The sequence below is a fragment of the Enoplosus armatus genome, chromosome 6 (genome assembly GCF_043641665.1).
Source record: "Enoplosus armatus isolate fEnoArm2 chromosome 6, fEnoArm2.hap1, whole genome shotgun sequence".
NCBI lineage: Eukaryota > Metazoa > Chordata > Actinopteri > Centrarchiformes > Enoplosidae > Enoplosus > Enoplosus armatus.
Window position 1 is genome coordinate 12,140,199 of NC_092185.1, and position 20,919 is coordinate 12,161,117.

Sequence of the window (20,919 nt, forward strand, 5' to 3'; positions counted from 1 at the left end):
GCTGGGCGGTGCGATCAGGCCTTGAGAGCGTGCCACTGGGCGACGTTAGTACGCGGCCGAGCGAGCATGTCTTTCCAGTGCTTCACCTCCGCTGGTCCACTCTTCCACGATAGGTAGATCTGAGAGAGGGGAAGAAGAGAAGGCGTGATCATGTAGATAGATGCAAAACAATACATAACCCTTTTCAGACATGGAATGTGTAACATTGCTAGCTTCATCTCTCTGTTAAAGTAACGCCTTTTTGTCGTTACAGGTGTGTCAATTACGTATTCAGACAAGGCAGCACCTTTTTTTTGGGGGGGGCGGGTTTCACCGTTGAAGCCTTAATCAATGAAACTTACTTCTTGGCTGGGAGCAGTAACTCCCTGGAGTCTCCGTTGGTTGCCTGGCAACTGCTCCCGGCCAAGAAATAGTCGGCCCATAACCTCCCGTAAAGCAGCGAACTGACATTTTCACACTTCCGTTTCAGCAAGTTTCAACAAACTAGACATAATGTGTAAATTAGTGAGCTTTAGAGGTGCTGGTAGGCGGATTCTGTTTGGACCTTTGCAGAGCCACGCTAGCTGTCTCTCCCTGCTTTCAGTCTTTATGCTAAGCTAGGCTAACCGTCTGATGATCAAATTGGAAGCTTTCTCCTCATTGATTTGTTTGTTCACTGCTGGTCAGTAATGTATTTGTATAATTCACTAATTCATTCCTGTATCGTTTTCCTCAGTGCGGTTTCTGTAGTCGCCGTGGTGACAGGGCGAGTCGCAAAAGCAAGTTGACCGACCTCAGCGGCGACCGCTTGGTGTCGGAAAGTGCCTTTACTCAGTTTCAGACATGAGGCCAACATGTTAAATTGTCATCACATCTATGTAACCAGGAGCTGAAGGGGCTTTTATGTTGTAACCAAGGGCAACAAAACAAAGAGTACTGTGAAGCGTTACCTTGCCGATAACGTCGTTGCGGCTGAGCCTGTCCTTGTCCATGACGGTGATGATGATGGTGGTCTCCCTCAGCACATGGGCGGGCACGTCGAAGGGGAAGGATTCGTTGAAGACAGGGTTCAGACAGCGCTTCATCGTCACTGTCTTCTTCTTCTCTACACGCTTGTCCTTGTGCATCAGCCACACCTTCACATATGGATCTGCATTGTGGACGCAGAGAACAGCAGTTAACATGAGAACAAGGATGAAGATGCTGGAAGGTGATTTTTGGGGTCAGGTTTGCAATTACCCTCTTAATTGTTAAAGTCCGGGAAGGCAGCAGGGAAGCAGATACCTAGTTTGAGCTCAAGGTCAACTTATCCCCTGAGCTAGGAAACATACAAATGAGGAAGTATTTATGGAAATAGGGCCTGGGATTTGTACTACCAATTCTGGAGCATTATCATATTCTGTAATACTACCAGACACCGCTCCTACTACTGCAGGAAGCAGTAATTTTACAAAAATATGCCACAGAAAGCATTTCACAGCGAGACCTGACACTTTAAAAACTAGCACCAGACTGAGCTGACACAGATTTGGCTGGGAGGCTGAAGATCCTTATAGATATACAGAAAGAAAGAGAACAGGAAAAAGGCAGAGATGCTTGATGTAATGTCACCTTGCTGCTACAGCTATCTACAGTGTGACCCAGCTCGGGAGCCAGACGGCAACTGCTCTCCACCCCGGACAGGTCAGTAAATGTTTGAATACGGAGCCGGAGCTGCGTGTGAAGCTGCAGAGCTTCCAATGTCACGAGAAGGGCTTCAAACTGGTGAACAAGGGTTAGAAAGAGAAAAGACTAAACAAACTGAGAGGATCCTGTACCTGAGGTGCCCCCGATATCCATGGCTTTGAGATTACGTGCTTTGATGATGTTCACAGTGATGGTGTTGGCAGTGGGATTATAGCAGAGAGACACCAGCAGGTCTCCTCGTCTCCCCTGATGACCACACACACACAAACACAATGGAGTATGAATCACCCAGTCTAATACCGGACTTCATCAGAGAATATCAAACTCCAGATTACTCACTAGCTTGTTGTGTAATCTTACACCACTGCCCTTTCAGCTCTAACCCCTTGTGCCAAACACATATGGTCCAGTGACCAGGCTGGCTTAGCTGAGTCCGTTGCTCACCCTAAAATTACGTCAATCAAGCTCACATGCTGAAAGCAGTCAACAAATGGCATCACACTTGTTTTAATAAAACATCTGAATGAAAACACTTCGCCATCATTCGGCCAGATGGCCCGCTCTTACACTGCCATCACTGCAGGGCTTGAGCTCCTTCCAGAAGGTCTTTATCTGGCCCAGTTCCACCTTGTTAAGGGGGATTGACACCTCTCCAATGGGGTCATTCCTGCTGAAGCGGTCGTAGTCCAACACCTGAAGGTATAGAGTGCGCTCTCTCACCTTCTCATAAGGGAAGCCTGAAACAAAGACAGAAACAAAAGAGAAACATATTCTTGACAGTACAGGGAGGGCAATGTGATCAGCACCGTGCTAACAGGGATGAATTTGGCAAAGGCCAAGGTGCATTTCAAAAACTGCAGGACCAGCCACCGCTCTCTCAAATGACTGAGAGGGATCATTATACTCTAGTCTCATTCATTTTTCAAGAGCACTGGCTATTGTTCTAATTTTGGAAAGAGCCTTTTGAACATTATATTGGCTATTTTACCAATGCACTGTCATCCAAGCACAATGGTCATAATGAAACAAATTCAGATCATACAGAGGTGAGACACTTCACGGCCGTCTGCGTGGCTGCTATTAAACATCTGCAGTTTGCAGCGCTCAAGGTTTTTTGAGCTGGAAGTTTTAACACTACAAAAATGTAGTGAAAAAAAAACTTCTCACCTTCTTGGTGAATTTTCACACAACTCCCACAATGTTCTTTTTGCATTGAGAAACGACTGACATGACAGATTCAATATTTGAATCCAAATCTGATGACAGATGCTTATGTTACTGGGCCACTGTCAGTCAAACCACACCCACACAGTCCTGATGAGTTTGTGTTAAACTGTTAATAAATAACAACTAAATACATTTTAACTTTAATTTTGAGAGTTGCTCATTTAGTTATGAATATTTAATGCTGTAAGTTATGTAGGATTTGAAACTAAGTTTTCAGGGGTTTTAATTGCAAAAAAATGACAGCATGACAAAATGGAAAAATGGAAAAGATGTAATAACAACAATAACGATTGCAACACTTCTTTGATACGTAGCTGAGTGGAAATAACACAGACCCTCGAACAGGAAGGTTTCATTCCAGTGGGGGTTGAGGTTCTTCCTCTTGACCTTGGTCTCCAGCTTGTGCTTCTTGTCGGGCAGCAGGTAGATTTTGACAAAGGGGTCAGAGGTGCCGGAGAAGTCCTTGGCCGGGAGCTCCTGGCCCCTGAGAACTTTGACGGTGAGGGTCGTGTTCTGGAAGCTGTAGCCTATGCTGAACTGGATTCGGCCCAGCTTCTCACTGATAGGTCCCTCACCGTCATCATCCTCCGAACCTGGGGACAGCTGCGGGCCACAAATGCAGGCAAATAAATATAAACACATGCAGCAGCAGCAGCAGCCACTCATGAAAAGTTCAGTCCAAGGGCACACACTTTCTCTAACACAATCATGTGCACACAGACCGTGACAGAGAGAAGCTGCGAGGGGAGGAGATTTTAGGGCTGCATTTCTATCACGGCATACTCAAGCAGCTGCTCAAAGGCAGAGATTGGTCTGACATTAAGAAGACTGAGAGAGTTTTATTTCCTTTCTAATGTTCTTAAGAGGCAGGAGGTGCTCAGATTGAAGATACGAGAGCTTTAGACCACCCATTCTCTCTCACAGCTGCTTTATCACTGCGGTGCACTAAAAGGCCACTATCTGATAGAAAGCAGCGGACAGAGAGAGGGAAAGAGAGAGCGAGAGACAAACAGAAAGAGCAGGAGAGAGAGAGCATTGCATGAGGGGCATGGAGAGAATGGAAGCGCAGCTCAAGGTTGGCATTCTGCACTTGCAGCGGTCTTCATGGTCGCTTCTTTTCTCCCCGTGGCTCAACCTTCTGCTTCTGTCCTTTATTTTGGTTCTCTCTCTAACAATAGCATAGTGCTGAGACAACCAGCAGTTCATAAGGGCACTTTGTGCAAGAGCCTCCATTGTCACTCTGAGAAAGATTGGCCTTGTTGTCTGGTTTGCATGCAAACCCTCTCTCAGAGCATTACCTGAAATTGTTGATTTCAGTGCTTTAGACCAGAGTTTCAATTTCAAAGTGACAAAGACTCACTCACTCAGTGTGAGTCAAGTGTGAAATATTCCAAGTCTAATTCATCAAACAGTGTGAGTCACCTTGGACGGCTTGTCTCGCTTGATTGCCACTGTAGGAACTGCCTGTGTGGGTTTTTTTCTATTATGGCTCCCTTTTTGCCACGTGCAGCTTTAAATCAACCTGTGCATGGAGGATGACTCGGCAACAATGGTCCTACCTGGTGACTTAAAATTACCTCGTGAGGTAAATGGCCAAAAGTATGTGGACACCAGCATATTAGACAGTATGTGATCACTGCACATTTCATTCCAAAACCATGGATATCAATATGATTCTTCCACTCTTCTGGTTTCAGGCTTTCCAAATGATTTTGGAACCTGGCTGGAGGGATTTTGCTTCCATTCAGCCACAAGAGCATTAATGATGTCGGGCACTGATTTTGGCTGATAACGCCGGGCTCACAGTTGGCGTTCTGATTCATCACCAAAGGTGTTGGATGGGCTTGAGGTCAGGACTCTGTACAGGCTGGGTAAGTTCTTGTCAAGGTCAGTTTACTAATTATGAGGAGCCCTAAGTCTGGGAAAATAACCGCTTGAAGACTGCAACTTACAACAGAAAGCCTGCTTTTATAAACTTTACAATAGGATTTGTTATTTTGTTTTTAGAACTTGAATCAGAATCATTTTGCTGCAATTTTACCATTAATTTTTTAATCCGTCTCTTGTGAGTCCCTCAGTTTTATGGAAGTGCAGTGCTAAATTGCTGGAGTGCCCCTTCAAGACTTCCCTTCATGAATTAAATTCTACTGTCAACAAATCCCTTGAAAAGCCAAAAACTAACAATGAATTGGCCTGATATCTTACTCCTCTCTGCCATGGAGCTCCATTGTTGTCCAAAACTACTGAGAACACATAAATGAGCCACATCGCTGCACTGGGTGACATGCTTCTTCAACTTTTGGTTGTTTTTATTCAATCTAATATACATCATACTGGCGCCTTAATTACCAACTAGCGCATATTTATCTGCAGGCTAAAATAGTCCCAAACAAATTTGCTATTTAGTTCCATATGAGTAACATTTGCTAAGATCTACAGTGCCCAGCTGCTTTAGGAAGTAACTCGCGTCTTCAGTAGGAATCAATGGGCTTGAGGCTTGGTGCCACAGACACGGTGGGGGAGTCAGAAAGTATTGAGAGACGGGCTATCATAATGTTAGCTTTTTTGCTTTTAATGGAATATGTCGACGATAAAATAATAGAGTATAACAGCTACCTTACCCTTTAATTGGATCTATGGGTGGACAGGGGCATCCACACACTTTTAGCAAAATAGTATCGATTGAGATTCATCAGCATAGCTAACAGCGGGATGGATGTGAGGTGGGATAGAGGGTCTTACCATCACCATGTCTCCAGTGAGAGAGTTGGCCAGGTCAGTCACGGAGGAGTGGCCGTCAGCATCAGGGGGTTGGCCCTTGGGGCTGTTAGCTGGCTTGTTGCCCCTGTAAGCAAAAACACAGGTTGACCCAGAGGGAAAACGGCGAGGACATGTGCTGAGAAGCTAACTCGTCTCCAGAAAGAGAGAATGTCTGAGCACACAGCGAGTCCAACCTCCACCTGTTTGGCGCTTGAAAACTGACTATTTGAAACGACCAATTGAGTCCAAGTTTGCTTTTGGATAGATGTCCCATCAAAGTAGATTGTGCTTTTTCGAGCTATCATGAGCGGAGCCAAATGAAATCTGCCAAAGATTGCACAGATTAATGGCGGGCGCTAGAACTGAGGACATTTGATGTGGTGATTTGTGTTTGATGAAACTTGGAATCTGAGATGACTATACATATGTCCAGTGTGGCAAACATCCATATCTCTAACAAGAAAGTTACCTCCACCAAGTGAACAAACACATTTTCAGACAGAACACAAAACAGAACTACTAAATAAAAAAATCTCCAATCCCTATAGAGTTCATGATCAACCCTTATTCCCTCTAAAGACATTAACGTGACACACATGTATAATGACATGTATAGCAACAAGACGTCACTATAAATACAATAAACAGACATGTATAGCAACATGTAGAGGACCAGACATTTCACAGGACAGATGTTGAACAGTTTTGTGTGTGTGTGTGTGTGTGTGTGTGTGTGTGTGTGTGTGTGTGTGTGTGTGTGTGTGTGTTTAAATCTCTCAGTTATCAAAAATCTGCATCAACATCACAAAATATTAATAAAAACATAAAAGAGAGAGCAGAGATCTCCCATGGCAGAGCTGGTACTTAGGTACAAATGTTAATAGATGTTAAGTTTAGTTCCTTCACATGAGGATTGTTGCAAACATAACGTTAAAGTGGGACAAACATTCTGGGAGAAAAACCTCTATGTTCATACATCATGAAAACAAGAAGAATCACAAAGTTTAAAGAAAAAAAAAACAGCAAAGAAGACAAAAAAAATTAAAGAGAAGAAATATTATGAGATTAAAGAAAGAATGAGGAAAGATAGAACAAGAAAGAGCCAAATGCCAAAGTCCTGGCCAATGTAATGTGACACATTGGACACACAGCAGTCCATAGATGACTGGTCAAGGCACATGGAGCAGTTGAACACTGAAACACTGTTAGGCAATAAACAAACAGTAAATAGAGAAGAAAAATAAGAACTGAAACACAGAGAAATGAGGAGACGCAGAGAGGATGCTGAAGTTGCAGACACACACTGGACAGAAATCATAAAGACTGTAGATAAGATAGAAGGTTCAACAAGGAATGTAAGAAATAGAAAAGCAAGCTGAAAATTATTTATCTGTATTAGAAGAGATAGCAAGTATCAATAGCATGAACAGTGAGGTTACAAAAAAACCAAAACCAAACAGAGAGTGAGATTGTTACAAACACCAGCACATTAGAGAGAAAAACAGAGCTGCAAGAAAAGATAGGGAATGAAGGAAGGAAAGCCTGGAAACACAAGAGAGGCTTAGTTTGGTCAGTCTGATAAGTATCAAAGAATAAGAGACAAAAATAAAGAGCTATGCACACACAATATCTCTAACAGGAGACAAAGGGGCGGACATGCTAAAGGGAGAAAAAGAGCACAGAGAAGAAAAGAAAAAGACAATAAATACAATTGATCACCAGGAAAAGGAGAGGAAGAACCATCGTTCTTTACGTGTAGAGCTCAAAATAAACGATAGATGAGTTATAGTATGAAAGAGAAATAAGGCGTATATACACCACACAAAAATATAATATCATTGAAAACACAAAAAGGGACAAATAGTAAGAACATAGGAAACGCACATTTAGAGTGTCACAAAGGAGGGCATTGGTAGAAATGAAGTAATAACTACAAAAGTTATATAGAAGTTTTTTTAATCTAACCTGATTTTCCAACCATTAAGCAACACTCTAAAAGTGTGGACTGGGGACACAAGGGCCAAAGCACAAACTGGCATTGGCTACATGTGCATATAAAATATATGCAAGTAGTTGTCACTCAGAGAGTGAAGGCAATGCCTTGGACAGGCAAGAAACAAGGAGCCCACAGAAAGTCTGTCTGTCTGGCCAGCATTCTCTGTCGAGCTTTCCACTGAGAGAATGTGCGTTTCATGGGTGGTACTTTTTTCTTTTTTTTTGTTGTTGTTGGGGGAAATCTAAACTGCAAATTTGGATGAGAATTGATGTTGAATGCAATAATGTGTACAGTTTGGCAGAAGACAAGGACAGAACCGGGGGAAAATATACTGACAAATAGACAGACAGAAAAAGCAAGCAAACAAGACAAGCAAACAGACAATCACTTCAACCAGCAAAGGAACCAGAGCGAGACGGGGGGAAGGAGGGATGTTAACCATTTCGAGAAGGGAATATTCATCAATTGGTGTTAGTTGTATTAGTTGCCAAGGGAGGTAATTGCATTTTCAGGGCCCTGTTTGTTTTTTTTGTTTTTTTTTGCACAGACTCTAAACTGCAAGCAACGAGTTTGAGAGGAGAGGGAAAGGCTGAGTAAAACACTAAACCAAGAGCTCAAAAGAGCGCTAAAGCAAGGAGAGAGACTTCTGGTTTTGAAGTAAAGCAAGGCACCTCCCTCCTCCTCCACCTCCCAACTATCGATGGGGGAGTGAGCGTCTTCAATTATTCATTCTCCTTCATGCTTCATTCAGGGGTTCAGTGCATTCTCAGGTAAGAGCTAGTGCAGCCAGGGGAATGGCCTTTCTACCAGCCCTGCTCTACAGCACCTGAGGTGGTCCTCTGCTCCAGTGCTGCCTCCAGGCTGTTTTAGCAAAGCGGCTGGAGCTGCAGAAAATAAGATACTTCCTCCAGATCATACAGTATATATCATGAATTGAAAAGGGAGATTGGTTTCGGTTTATTTAATTTCTATAAAAGCAATATTAATTGTGGCAGATGGTAATACTACAACTGCTACATTCTGGTGCCAATGCTTTTTCCGTCTGACCCCTTGGGGGTTGGTATGGAAATTGATGCTTTAAAGCCTGCAGTTGTCTTCAGTATCCAGTGGGAGGCAGAGTGGACTCGAGTTCAGATCAGATTCTCCCACAGCTAAGGCACAGAAAGTGGGCTGTTGGCATAGCAACGGCTCTAGAAACACAGACCATACATATAGGGGTATAGGGTGTGTGTGTGACAAGAGGTAGTTGGGAGTGGGCGCAAGGGAAGGGTGTGTTTAGAGGGGTGCAGCAAACAGGCAAACACACTGAGAACAAAGAAGATAAGGTATAGGATATATGACAGGTACGGGTGAGAGCCTCGCAGACACACACATTCACATGAACAGACATATGGAGGCAGGCGGGGCCACTTTGGGTTTCACCGTCCTGTGATACTATCCTTTTTTTGTTACCTGACCGAGGGCCAGCAGCTCGAAGAGAGGGGGAGGGGGGGAAAGACACTCCACTTCTAGGCTGGAGAGAGACGCGAGAAAGAAAGCCCAACCCAGACCCCCCTTTTTTTTTGTCCCCACCCCTCTGCAAACATGTCACACTCAAACAAACACGCTCGCCTGAGACCATGAAGTGATGTATTTCAACGTCTATGCTCAATTTCATAGCCACCCACTACATCTATCATTCTTCAGGGGCCAAAGCATACTTCCCAGGATCATACACAGTCAAAACCACAGCAGTGAAGCATGGCGCTGCTTACATAACTCATCATCCACATGAAACACATGTACATTCACACTAGAGTCATCCCCGCTGCTTCACGTCTCAGGCTACGGCCACAATTTCTGCTGCGACATATAAATATGAATGCTTTCACCATTAACTAATTACTTCCCGCATGTTGGAACTGGAAATGAGTCTAAAATAGCATCATTTACTGAAATCTCATTTCAGGAAGGAGCAACAAGGGAGGTGCTAAATGCTGCCTTCTGTGTGTCTGCTTCTTTCACTGAACTCCAAATGGAAATAGAAAGCCACAAGACAATTCAGCGGGTGCCAAATGCTGATCTTTATAAGTGCTGTTTTATGTCTATTTTAATTAGAAGCCGTATTTCTGACGGGTTTTTTTAACATACAACTACTTTTAACTCGGTGGCCCCTTTGACTACGACGCATTGCAAACATGTTTACTTTTGAGTCTAAAGATGAGCTTAGAGTCTGCCCTATCTGTAACAGTTGAGCCTCCACCTCCCTTTATGGCCTCCCAATACTCTCTGCAATTTAGCATTCATGTCTCAGAGCTCAATTAAAATAACTAGCCTATCATTCCGGGGAATTTCAGCAACATGAAATCATCAAAACATTTTTAAAAGTCCATTAAAACTCCAAACATGAGTCTACCAAATGTTTTGAATCCCGATTAAATTCAAAGGTTGCCTCTGAGGGGGAGGCTGCTGCAGATGTGCCACCTGTTCTGAGGCAGGACACAGGGGTCCCAGGTTAATGCTCCAAATAGCTCATCTCCCCAACCACCATCCATCTATCTGTATGTATGAGATGAGCATGTGTAACAGCGTGTACCTGCTGGCTAGAGTGCTGCCTTCAGCCCCTCATAACGCATGGATGTGCAGAGTACAATAAGTACTGCCTCCTACTCTCATGGACGGAAGATGGATTTGTACCATGAATTTCCTCTCATCCTCCCCTGACATATGGATGGATGGATAGATGTATGAATGCACTCCCCTCCTCCTTCTCTCTCTATGACTCCTTTTTTTTCCGCCTTAATGCTATCCACTTTCCCCGTCTCTTCGCACGTAGCCGAATGCATCTCAACATTCCCTGTGATGTGTGGATGAGCATGATGGCCGCAGAGAGTCAAAGCCTCAGGGACGGTCTTAACCGGAGCCCCCGAAGACTCTGCTGATTAGTTGGGCCCGTTAAAGCCCCTGTCACAGGAGGAGCACTGTGTCAGACTAGCGGAGCATAGTATAATCAATTTGCATGTTTATGTACAAACACACATACAGATTATATCATCTAGAAGAATTATAACAGTCGTTTTTTTTCTATTATCTAAGAAAACAAGGCCTGGAATTACCCATTTAAAATCTTAAACCTGTACTCTACACACGTACGTGACCTCAGAATGAATTAACATTACATGAGCCTAAACACACATCCTCCACCACATAAACATTAACCTCCTCCTACTCACACTAACGCGGTTAGGGCACAAACACACAGTCATGACGTTAAATAAACACACATTTATATTGATTTAGATAAAAAGGTCATAACCGCCATATGCTGTGTTTGTCTTTGCCTTTCATGTCAAGTTAAGCAATGTAATAAGCTCATAAATTATGAAGCTATATTATATAGCCCATTTGGCAATTAACAGACACTCAGAGAGCGAATCCCATCTTTGAGGCAGAGAGCATGCATCTATATTTATCAATATCTGCGAGATGTATTTTGAAACAAGAAACAACTCCACTGGCTTACACAAAATGATGTAACATGCATGGATGAATAATTGAAAGACCACAGGCAAGGGGATTGAATGTTAATGTGGCACAAGGATATACACCCCGCCTCCTCTGTCCTGAACCTCCATCCTCATTGGGCCACTCGCTTGCTGCTCACAGAGAGATCTAGATTCAAAGCTCTCTGGGATTTGTGGCTTCTCTTTATAGCAACACTGGAGGAGAACTTACAGTATAGGTTCACTGAATCGCAACAGAATTGTATGAGTGAAGACCAATGAGGCATCAACGAGCCACTCTAACATCCTAATTAAGCTTTCTAGGATCTACAACCTATGGGATGTAAACATCTCAGCATGTGTGGCCCCAGAATCAAAGCAACACACAATTTGGTAATCCAACCGAGTTCCTCTGCTGTTTAATTGTGCAACCTTCCCGCCCTCTCTCTCCCCTGAAAATGTGTAACCTTGCTTTGAAAGTCTCTATCACTACCACCAACTGCAGTTCAAACTGTCAGTCAGCTCCTGCCTCACTTCATAAACAAATGGCCACGCCGAACACTTTCATCCAGCGATCGCACACACAAGGTCAGTGAGGGAGCGTAATGAATATCACGCACTATAACACCTTCTCATGGCCGATGGGGATAACAGTGTGTTTGTTTGGCTTGCCTTCAACTATGGCCAAGCTACAATGAAGCGTTAACACACTGCTGTAGGGGAAATGAAAAGCCTCTCTGTTGTTATTTGTCAAATGCTTTACATACATGTTTCCATTAACAAGATTAATTGTTGTGTAAAGCCTGCTGTTTCCAGTGGTGGAAGAAGCATTCTTCTTTTATTTAAGTAAAAGTATAGCAATACAACAATGTAAAAACTCTCCATTTTAAGTAAATGCCCTGCAAGCACAGGAGTATTATCAGCAAAATGAAGTTCTGCAGAAAAATATATTATAAAATATGATATTTTTAGATGGTTGATACTGATGCATCAACGTGTAAGCAGCATTTTACTGTTGTAGCTGCTGGAGGAGGAGATTGTTTTAACTACTTACTACTATATACTGTTAGGTAGTTAAGTCCAGTGGTTCCAAACCTGGAGGTCGCACAATAAATCTGAGGGGTCGTAAGATGACTGATGGGACACAGAAGAAGAAACAAAGCTCTGCTACACAAATTTGTATTAATTACTTTGGAATATTCTTGCATATTGGATCACTTGACGTCTGAAAACATGACAAGGGGATAAAACTACATACTGCTTTTTTTGTAAGAGGTCACAAACCAAAAAGGTTGGAAACCACTGGTTGACTATGCATTATATTAAAACTACATTATTTATTCACCCATGTTTCATTATGTAAATCTTAACAGTAAATATTTACTATAGCTGTCAAATAAATGTACAGTACAGTGCTTGGGTAAATATACTTCCACCTCTGGTTGTTTTACTAATGTATGGCACCACATATCAGTTGTGCAGAGCAGCACTTTGATATTCATCACGAGCAGAGAAATTTAACTTTTATGTTTGCATTGAGAGTCACATAAACTATTCATTCAGAGGCTTTATGTTGGGCTGAAATAATTCGCCGTGACATGTTGTTTAGAGTTTAATGAATTCACGGGGTATAACATGAGTGATGCAGGTATGGAGATGAGTGACGGGCACATGAAGGACATGTTGGATGTAAATGCACAGACTGCGATGATATGGCTATTCAAGGGGTGTGGAGAGCGAGGGACGTATGAAAGCGTGGCTATGTCTCCAGCTCGAAGCAAGCTCGAGAGCCCCGTTTAGAATGAGCAATATGCCAAGACCGTAATTGATTAAATCATGGTCAGACATCTGTGAAGTCAGCATTAACACCACGGGGAATGATATACTCCCAGCAAGCTTACACCTTGCATTTCTTATATACTGTGGACTTTTATTTGAGCCTCTAAATTTAGCATCCAATTTAAGTGTGGCTAAATCATTTATTACTCACTTGAAGTTGTAATCTATCATGAAACAAACAAAACAATAAGTGGTTCAAGTGGAATTAGTTTACAGCTCAGGAGAGGGATACACAGGAGCTCACTAAACGGCCAAGATATTTGAAGCGTTCATTATATTCAAATTTTTTCTTTTTTTACTTCTCTCTATTGTGCGTAGACTGTAAGCTGCCAGTCATTCTGCTTTGACTGAAAGAAATTAAATGAACCTCAGGTTAATCTAGAAAATACCACAATGCACTCAATCACCGTTAATCGAGGTGAGTCCTGCTGGCCATGCGCTGGACTGAGCAGCCTGCGGTTTCTGCTTGCTGTTTTTAGTCTATTAGTGGATTTCACAACCCATTTCAGGAGGTTTCCAGGTGAACACAAAAGCTGGAAAAGCCAGATGTAATGTGCAGAGCAAATTACACAGAAAATTGTACTCCTCTGTGGCTCTGCGGGTTTCACACTAATCCTGAACAATGGAGATAGTTTTGATGTTCACAAACGCGACATTCTTACTCAAAGAGTACTTTCATGCTTGTTTGTAACTCCGTGTGGCGCTGTGTTGATTCTAGGGAAAGGCCACAGGATGCTTCAGGGCAAGAGACTAAAATGAGGCAGACAAACCAAGAGACAGATTCTTTCACGAGTTGTTCCACTAGGCATATTTTATGACAAGTAAAAGGTGCTTATTAGTTAAGGGAAGATGATTGCTACCATGCTGAAAACACAAGAGACTCTGCAAACGTCTCCAGTTGCACAGCCCACATGTGCAGCTTCATACTGCAGCTGTGCAGTCAGATAAGAAAACGGTTACCATCTGTATTGTAATAGAGCCCTAGCTTTAAATCATGTGTCAAATTGATGAAATACTTGTGAATGAGGAATAATTAGTGTGACGAGTAAATCAGAATTTGTTCACCCTCCCCTGCCATTTTGTTTTAAGGTATGCGTCATATTATGTATCTCCAAATTGTCTCCAATTTGTCACAGACTCAAAGTGAGGTTAAAACGACCTAATTGGACTGCAGAGGAAATCGAGTGTGTCGCATCTGCCTAGGGCTGGACCAAACGCAGGATTTCACTCTGACTCTGGGGTGTTACACGCTGGCGCAAATAATCAAAACCGCCATCCATGTCCGAAAATGAACAATACAAGCACGAGTGCGGTTTGAGCTGTTGCACATGACACAGTTACTGTACTCATTTGTTAGTCTTAAACTGTTCCACAAAAAATTGGTCCAATTCCTGAACGGAATGCAAAACTAATTATTTGGGGAAATAGGGAGATGCGAGCGAGAGTGGTGCATCCTTATAGACGAGTGGAAATATTTTGGCTTCTAGTGTGTAAGGTGGCTGGCAAGGAAAAGGTTTATTTTTAGCAGCATGTTTATGTAAGTGACTACCATGTTGTGGAATAATGAGGAGACTCTCTGGGCCCTCGGTGGAGCTACAGAGACGGGACTCTCAGAGCAGCAGAGGGTGATTGAAGGAAGCTAATGAGCAGGAGAGGAGAGAAAGAACACAGGAGTAGAAAGGATTGGGATAATAAAAGCATGGAAGTACAAAGGAAATACGACAATTACCAATGGGAGGGCTCTGTAAGGCAGGAGTGAAAAGACAAACAAATAGAGATGAAAATGGCGGAAGAGGATGTCTTTGCGATGGGGGAGATAATTATCATGGTCAGGAGAAAAAAAAAAGACCACTGGCATGAGAAAACACTGCTTTATTTGATTTGCCAAAATTTTACCCTTAAAAGCATAAAAAAGGACTGTGAGTACCCAGTGAGCAGTTCACTGCTGTGATTTATGAGCTCATTACTGCTTTACAGCTATCATCCACATTGCTTTATCTCTTTACTCATCTCAGCATTATAGGATTTCTTTTTTTTACATTTGGTTTCATAGTCAGCTCTCATTTTTATTTCTGTAACAGAGTGTCAGGCTCTGGTGCTATTTCAGGTGCAGGTCTGTGGCACAATGCACTTAAGTGCAGTGACTCACCAAAAGCACTGCAAAACAAAACTACTCTCCTCTACCTCAATTCTGAAATCATCTCTTGTTTTTCCTCGATATCATATCCTTCACGTCCTTTCATTTGCACTCCATTCTCTCACATACAACAACCACTCTCACACATTATCTGGTACCTCTTCTCAGGAGGGGGCTCCTGATTGGCTGGTGGTGCCGCCTGAGCTGTTTCCTGCAGGTCAGGGATATTGGCAAAGTCATCTTGCTCGGCCACACCAATGGCCAAAGCCAGGACCACCATCTTCCCTTCACTGGCTCCCCATAAAAAAATACAATAAGAGATAGAAACAGAGATAGAAAGAGAGACGAGAAAAGAGACCAGATGCAAAGGATAGGGAAATCGGACATAAAGAAGGTGTGGTGCAGGGGGAGAGAAGAAAAGAGAGGTCATTTCAGGTGACAGCGAGGACAGAAAGCAGAGAGGCGGCGGGACAATAAGAGACCATATGAGAGTAAACAGAGGAAGCAGTGACAGAGAAATAAAGGGAAAAACACCCCAGCACTAAGCACTTTGTCCAGGGAAGGATATTAAGAAGATACCTTAAACTGAAAGGCCAGATTAATAATAATGTAATGGTTTTAATGAAGTGGCACTGACAACAGGTGCAGGCTGTGTTCACATCATACAGACAACAAATAATTAAGGGAACTGGTTGATGATTAGTTAATGATTGTTAATGGATGTGATATTCAGCAGCTTGCACATCAGCTTCCACATCAGCTTCCACACATTTAAGCAGGTATGTACGGGCCTGTGTGCACACACTCACAAACCACACCACCCACACACACACACACACACACACACAGTCATTTATCTAGTTATTTAACCTGCCTTCTGCTTTCCCTCCAGACTCACCTTTCCCATCGAACATGCCTGTCGTCTTTCTCCAGAGTTAAGATTTAATTAAGCCTCATTAAGAAGATCTGGACTAATTGTTTCTATTTGAGTGACACAGTGTCTTGAGGTGCTCGGTGTGTGTCACCGTTTTCTGGGTCACTGCTCTCTCACTCTCCGTGTTGCACTCTTCTCATTTCATCTTCTCTATTCTGCCACACTTGCTCTCCAAATCCCCTTTCCCCCCTCATCCCGATCCCCTACTCTTAATTCTCTGCCTCCTCATCACTGCCTCCTTCCCTCCTTCCTGTCACCCACACCCACGGTTCTATAGCTTAAGCCTCTGACTGCGTTACAATACCTCTGCTAAGAAAATACGGTGCTGCCAAGCTGTGGAAAGATATCACCCTAAACTTCACAATTTCATCTTTCTTACACGCCGTGAAAAAGCTTTTCTTGCAGCCCCATAAAGCCTTGCTTAATAATCTCCGTTATACGTCTATACCAGTGGTTGCCAACCTTTTATGTCTCACCTACCCCCACAACCCCTTTCAGATTAATGTTGCATCCACATGGATTCAGGCAGACGGTAGACGGCAAACCAGATATCATGTTAGTAGACGAGAGCAGGATGGTAAAATAGCAAAATATTTTAACTTTTTGCCATTCATTATTTAACTAGTTGAACTGTTAATCCAATATTTTTAGCTAACTATAACCTTCTATCCACCACTTTAAGGTAAAATATTTCAACCTTTTATCCTTTACTTTTAGCTTATTATTTCAACGGTTTATTAGAGTCTTTTAGCTAACTGTTTCAACCTCTCTGATAGCTTGCTGACTAGTTTTCACACACTCAATTGCAACACGTGTTCATGTGTTACTCAATATGTGGATTTGTTTTTATAATATTAATTAACAACTGCAGAAGTACCCCTGGTCTATAAGGTATAATGGTATGGTGCTTGTATTGTAACAGTTATTGGATCCCACTTCTCCCATCACCTTTTAAGTATGGGCATTTACACTCAAGAATATTGGTTAAACACTTCAATCAATGCACAGAACATTAAGGAAGCAGAGGCGAGAGAGGAAGCAGACATTAATGACACTGGGATAAATTATTGATTTTAAGCCAAAAAGTATGAAGACCAGTCGTCCAAGAGATCCATTTGGTCAAATGGCTCTAAAGTCTAGATATCTGTGTCAATCACATCAACACATTCACTGAGCAATGATTCACCCAGATAGGGAATCTGGCCAAGACTGAAATTAACTGGTTTGAACAATGGGTCATGTCTATTACTGAACCGCTCTGTCATCAATCATATGAGGTGTTGCTGTTGCAAAGAAGGAAATACAACAATGACCTCAATCTCACATTTACAATGATGAGTGCTATAGTTGACTATTATGGGCGATATTCTCAATGACCTTGGTGGTGGCATGTGCTACATCCCTAATGCTCAGTTAGCCAGTGGCATTAGTTCAGCTGTGTCGTTCTCAAATGTCCAAAGAAGCTTTAACGCACATAAAAAAAGAAAAACGAACTGTGAAAAGCTAATGTAAAATGGATTCATAGCAAAGGGACATTAAACACATGTTGTACCTTGGCAGTGTCCTTCCTCATCCCTTCATCACCCCGCTCTCCCCCTCATCTGCTCCCCCCTCCACTTCTGGCCTGAAGTAACAATATGTTGTAGAAGTAATGGTCCTGGTGACATAAGATCAATGCTTCAGGGTTAACACAAATCTACACACAGCTGCTTAACCCTTGTTCTTATACTGATGCACTGTGACACGTGTGATGTACACATGTAGACACACTTGTCACCAGGCTAGCCGCACAACCAGCAGACACAGAGTTACTATTAGCATAAAAGTTACAGTGATACTGGAAAAAGAGGGGCCATTTTAGTTGTAAATACTACAGATTAAGCCTACTGGTGTGCCTCCTGAGCAGGATATTTAGTCATTTAAGTCATTCCACAGGACGGCTCAGAAATAACATCATGTAATTGAGTGGGACGGTGTGAATGTAAGATATATTGTGACTTTTTATGACACTTTCTCATGAATATTTTGAACTAGCACCACTAACTCTGTCCTGTAAAGACAATTGCAGCAGACAGGCTGAATGCCATCCAAACAGATGTTACTGTTTAGCAGAGCACACAGCGTAAACATTGAACAATTTATCACAGAATGGGATAGAAATAGCCCACAATATGTCGGCAAATTCCTTGCCATTTTTCATGCACATGATGTCACTCATTTTTAAAATTAGGAAAAATGCTCAGTAAGAAGCTCTGTAATTCATTTCAGCTGATCACCAATGCGGCACTGAGCAGTCATATGAGCAAATGTTGAAAACTATCATTGCTCTCGATGTATTAATTAATTAAACACTTGCTTTCAGTTGAGATTTGAAAGGATCATAAAACATGTCAGTAACCATATGTACTCCCCCACTAAGAATACAATCTAATAAACATAATCTATAATTGTTAATATCAACGCGTGATCTGTGACATCTTTTTAAAATGAGATGTTGATCCATCTCCTACACAAACACAGGGCTTAGAGCTACATTTACATTTATAACTCTACCCTTATTAACATATATAATAGCTATATTTTTCAAATAAGCCAAACTCTGGCCCCCTCATCTGCGTTCAACTTCATCATCCTACAATAACATGATAAGCTATAATGCGGACTGACTGCCTTTGTAACAGTACATAGAATATCTCATTGCCAGCGTTACAGTGAAAGCAATGACTTAACTTTGTGCCAGACAATGCACCAAACACACTATCTCATATAGCCATGAACCACAACAACACACACACACACACACACACACACACACACACACACACACACACACACCTACATAACACACATTTATACATGTATGCACACAAGCACACAGTACATATTTTGACAGACAGAAGTAATATCCTTCCCTGGATATCAGATGCAAACTGAAAGAAAACACCCGAAAGAAAAGGCACAGAAGAGTATTTCACAAAGATAAAGGTAAAAGCAGATTAGTTAGTACTTAAACATAGATACATTATAAACTATTTGATTCTTAGACATTAAGCGTTACACATTAAATCAAAAAGATACCTTAAACAAATGCATAAAACAACTCTGCATAGCATAGCATAGAGTGTAAGACACAGATAGAGACAGAGGCCTAAGCAGGTGACACTACACAAGACTCCATAAAGATATGAAGGAAGAGTTGTAGAGACTCACAGGAAGGACTTGACGTCCAGGCCGCGATTCCGGATCTGGTCCATCATGTAATCCCAGCTGCCAGGATTGGCACGTGAACGCCCTCCTGCGCCACCTCCCCTATAGCGAGAGGCACCTGCTCCCGCTGGGCTGCCCCGTGCACCCCTGGGACCACCTCGTGTACCTGCACCACCACCCTCACCACTGCTGCCACCTCCCTCTCCTCTCCCAGCACCCCCGCCTCCCCCAGGCTGTCCAGGTGCAGTGTGTAATTGTCCCAAACTCTGGGATGTGGTGGGGGGAGTGCCGAGACCAGGGCCTGACGGGTGGATGAGAGGCTGCTGAAGACTTTGCTGGCGCAGCAGCGTCCGCGGCCGGGCCGGCCCAGAGGGGATGTGCTCCAAAGTGGATGCATAGGATAAGACTGGATCCCCAAAGCTGGGAGGGCAGAGGAGCAGGGAGGAAAGAGAGCGCGAAGAAGGCCACGGCCGGCAGAGGACAGGATGATGAGGAGGGAGGAAGGAGTCAGAGGGCACGGAAGAAGAATAAGAAGAAGTAGATGTAGGAGAGGAGCCGTGGCAAGAGGAGGTGAGTTGGTCAGAAGTGGTGAGGTCAGGAGATGAGACGTGGAAGAGAGGGAAAGAATCATCAGAAATGAGACAAGGTGGCACAGGACAGTAGGGAGACACAGCAGAAGAAGTCAGGTTGACGTCAGGATAGATACAGGAAAGTTCACCCAAACAGGAAGTTGATGATCGTGAGGGGGAGGAGGTGGATGGAGGAGGAGTGGTATTTGAGGACAAAGTGGAGAAGGAGGCAGAGGGAGGAGCGTTGGGAGGTGGAGACAGGAGGAGGAGGAGAGAGAAAGAGAGCAACGTGAGGCAGCAGCAGTAACAGCAGTAGCAGAAATAGCAGTAGAAGGTGCAGCCTGAGTGATCGCTGTGTGCTGTGTACTGCTCATAGCGCTGCGTCGGGCAGCAGTGTGCCGACTGCGAGCTCGCCCTGTGCGTCTGCGTCAGATGTGTGTGCACCCTGCGTGTCTGCGCGGTCTGAGCGTGCTGTTTGCGTGAGGGTGTGTTTCGCGAGGGCAGTGGTCGAATGTGCACTGTCCGCACGGGCGTGGTGCGATTCTGCGCCACGTGACCGCGTCGAGGCGCGTGGGTCGTGGTTTTGCAGCTTCCAGGCCTTCTTGACGAGGGTGTTTTGGTCTGATGAGAGATCCCCATTTCCTCTACTCGTCAGTCAACTTTTTCCATCTCTGATAGCCTCTCTTCCTTTCTCTCTAAGTCTTTTTCGTCTTTTAAATACATGCTGCACCTCTAGAGACATCCCAACAGCCAACCAAGTCCTACAGTATGACACCCTCCCTCTGTCAGCCTCTCATTTTCCACTCCTCCCCTTTATAAATGCTGTTTAATACCCTTTCTTAAAAATGTTTCAGCAGTCACATCAACATGAAGGTGTGTGGCACATTATTGAAATGTCTTCCCTTTCTTACACATACAACATTCCTGTGTTGTGGGCTCTACAGTATCTTGTATCATCTTTTTTATATTTTCTTCTACTCACTAAATATATCCTCCTCTCTCTCAGATCTCTGTGTAACCCAGACTACCAGAATTAGGTCATGAGAGAGCTATTCACATCAGTTAGGTGCAGTTTACTCCGCTCTGCATTACTTCACCTAACA

The 20,919-nt window shown here is 43.2% G+C and overlaps 1 protein-coding gene across 1 annotated transcript; it reads right to left on the reverse strand.

Moving 5' to 3' along the window:
- Positions 1-14: 14 nt before the first annotated feature.
- On the reverse strand, positions 15-20,455 carry syt7a (synaptotagmin VIIa). Its single transcript, XM_070907282.1, has 8 exons — positions 19,251-20,455; positions 15,265-15,396; positions 5,635-5,737; positions 3,228-3,495; positions 2,233-2,402; positions 1,797-1,911; positions 930-1,129; positions 15-119 (listed from the first exon to the last, which is right to left on the reverse strand). The coding sequence occupies exons 1-8, from the start codon at positions 20,453-20,455 to the stop codon at positions 15-17; spliced, it is 2,298 nt and encodes a 765-aa protein (XP_070763383.1).
- Between the last annotated feature and the right edge of the window lie 464 nt (positions 20,456-20,919).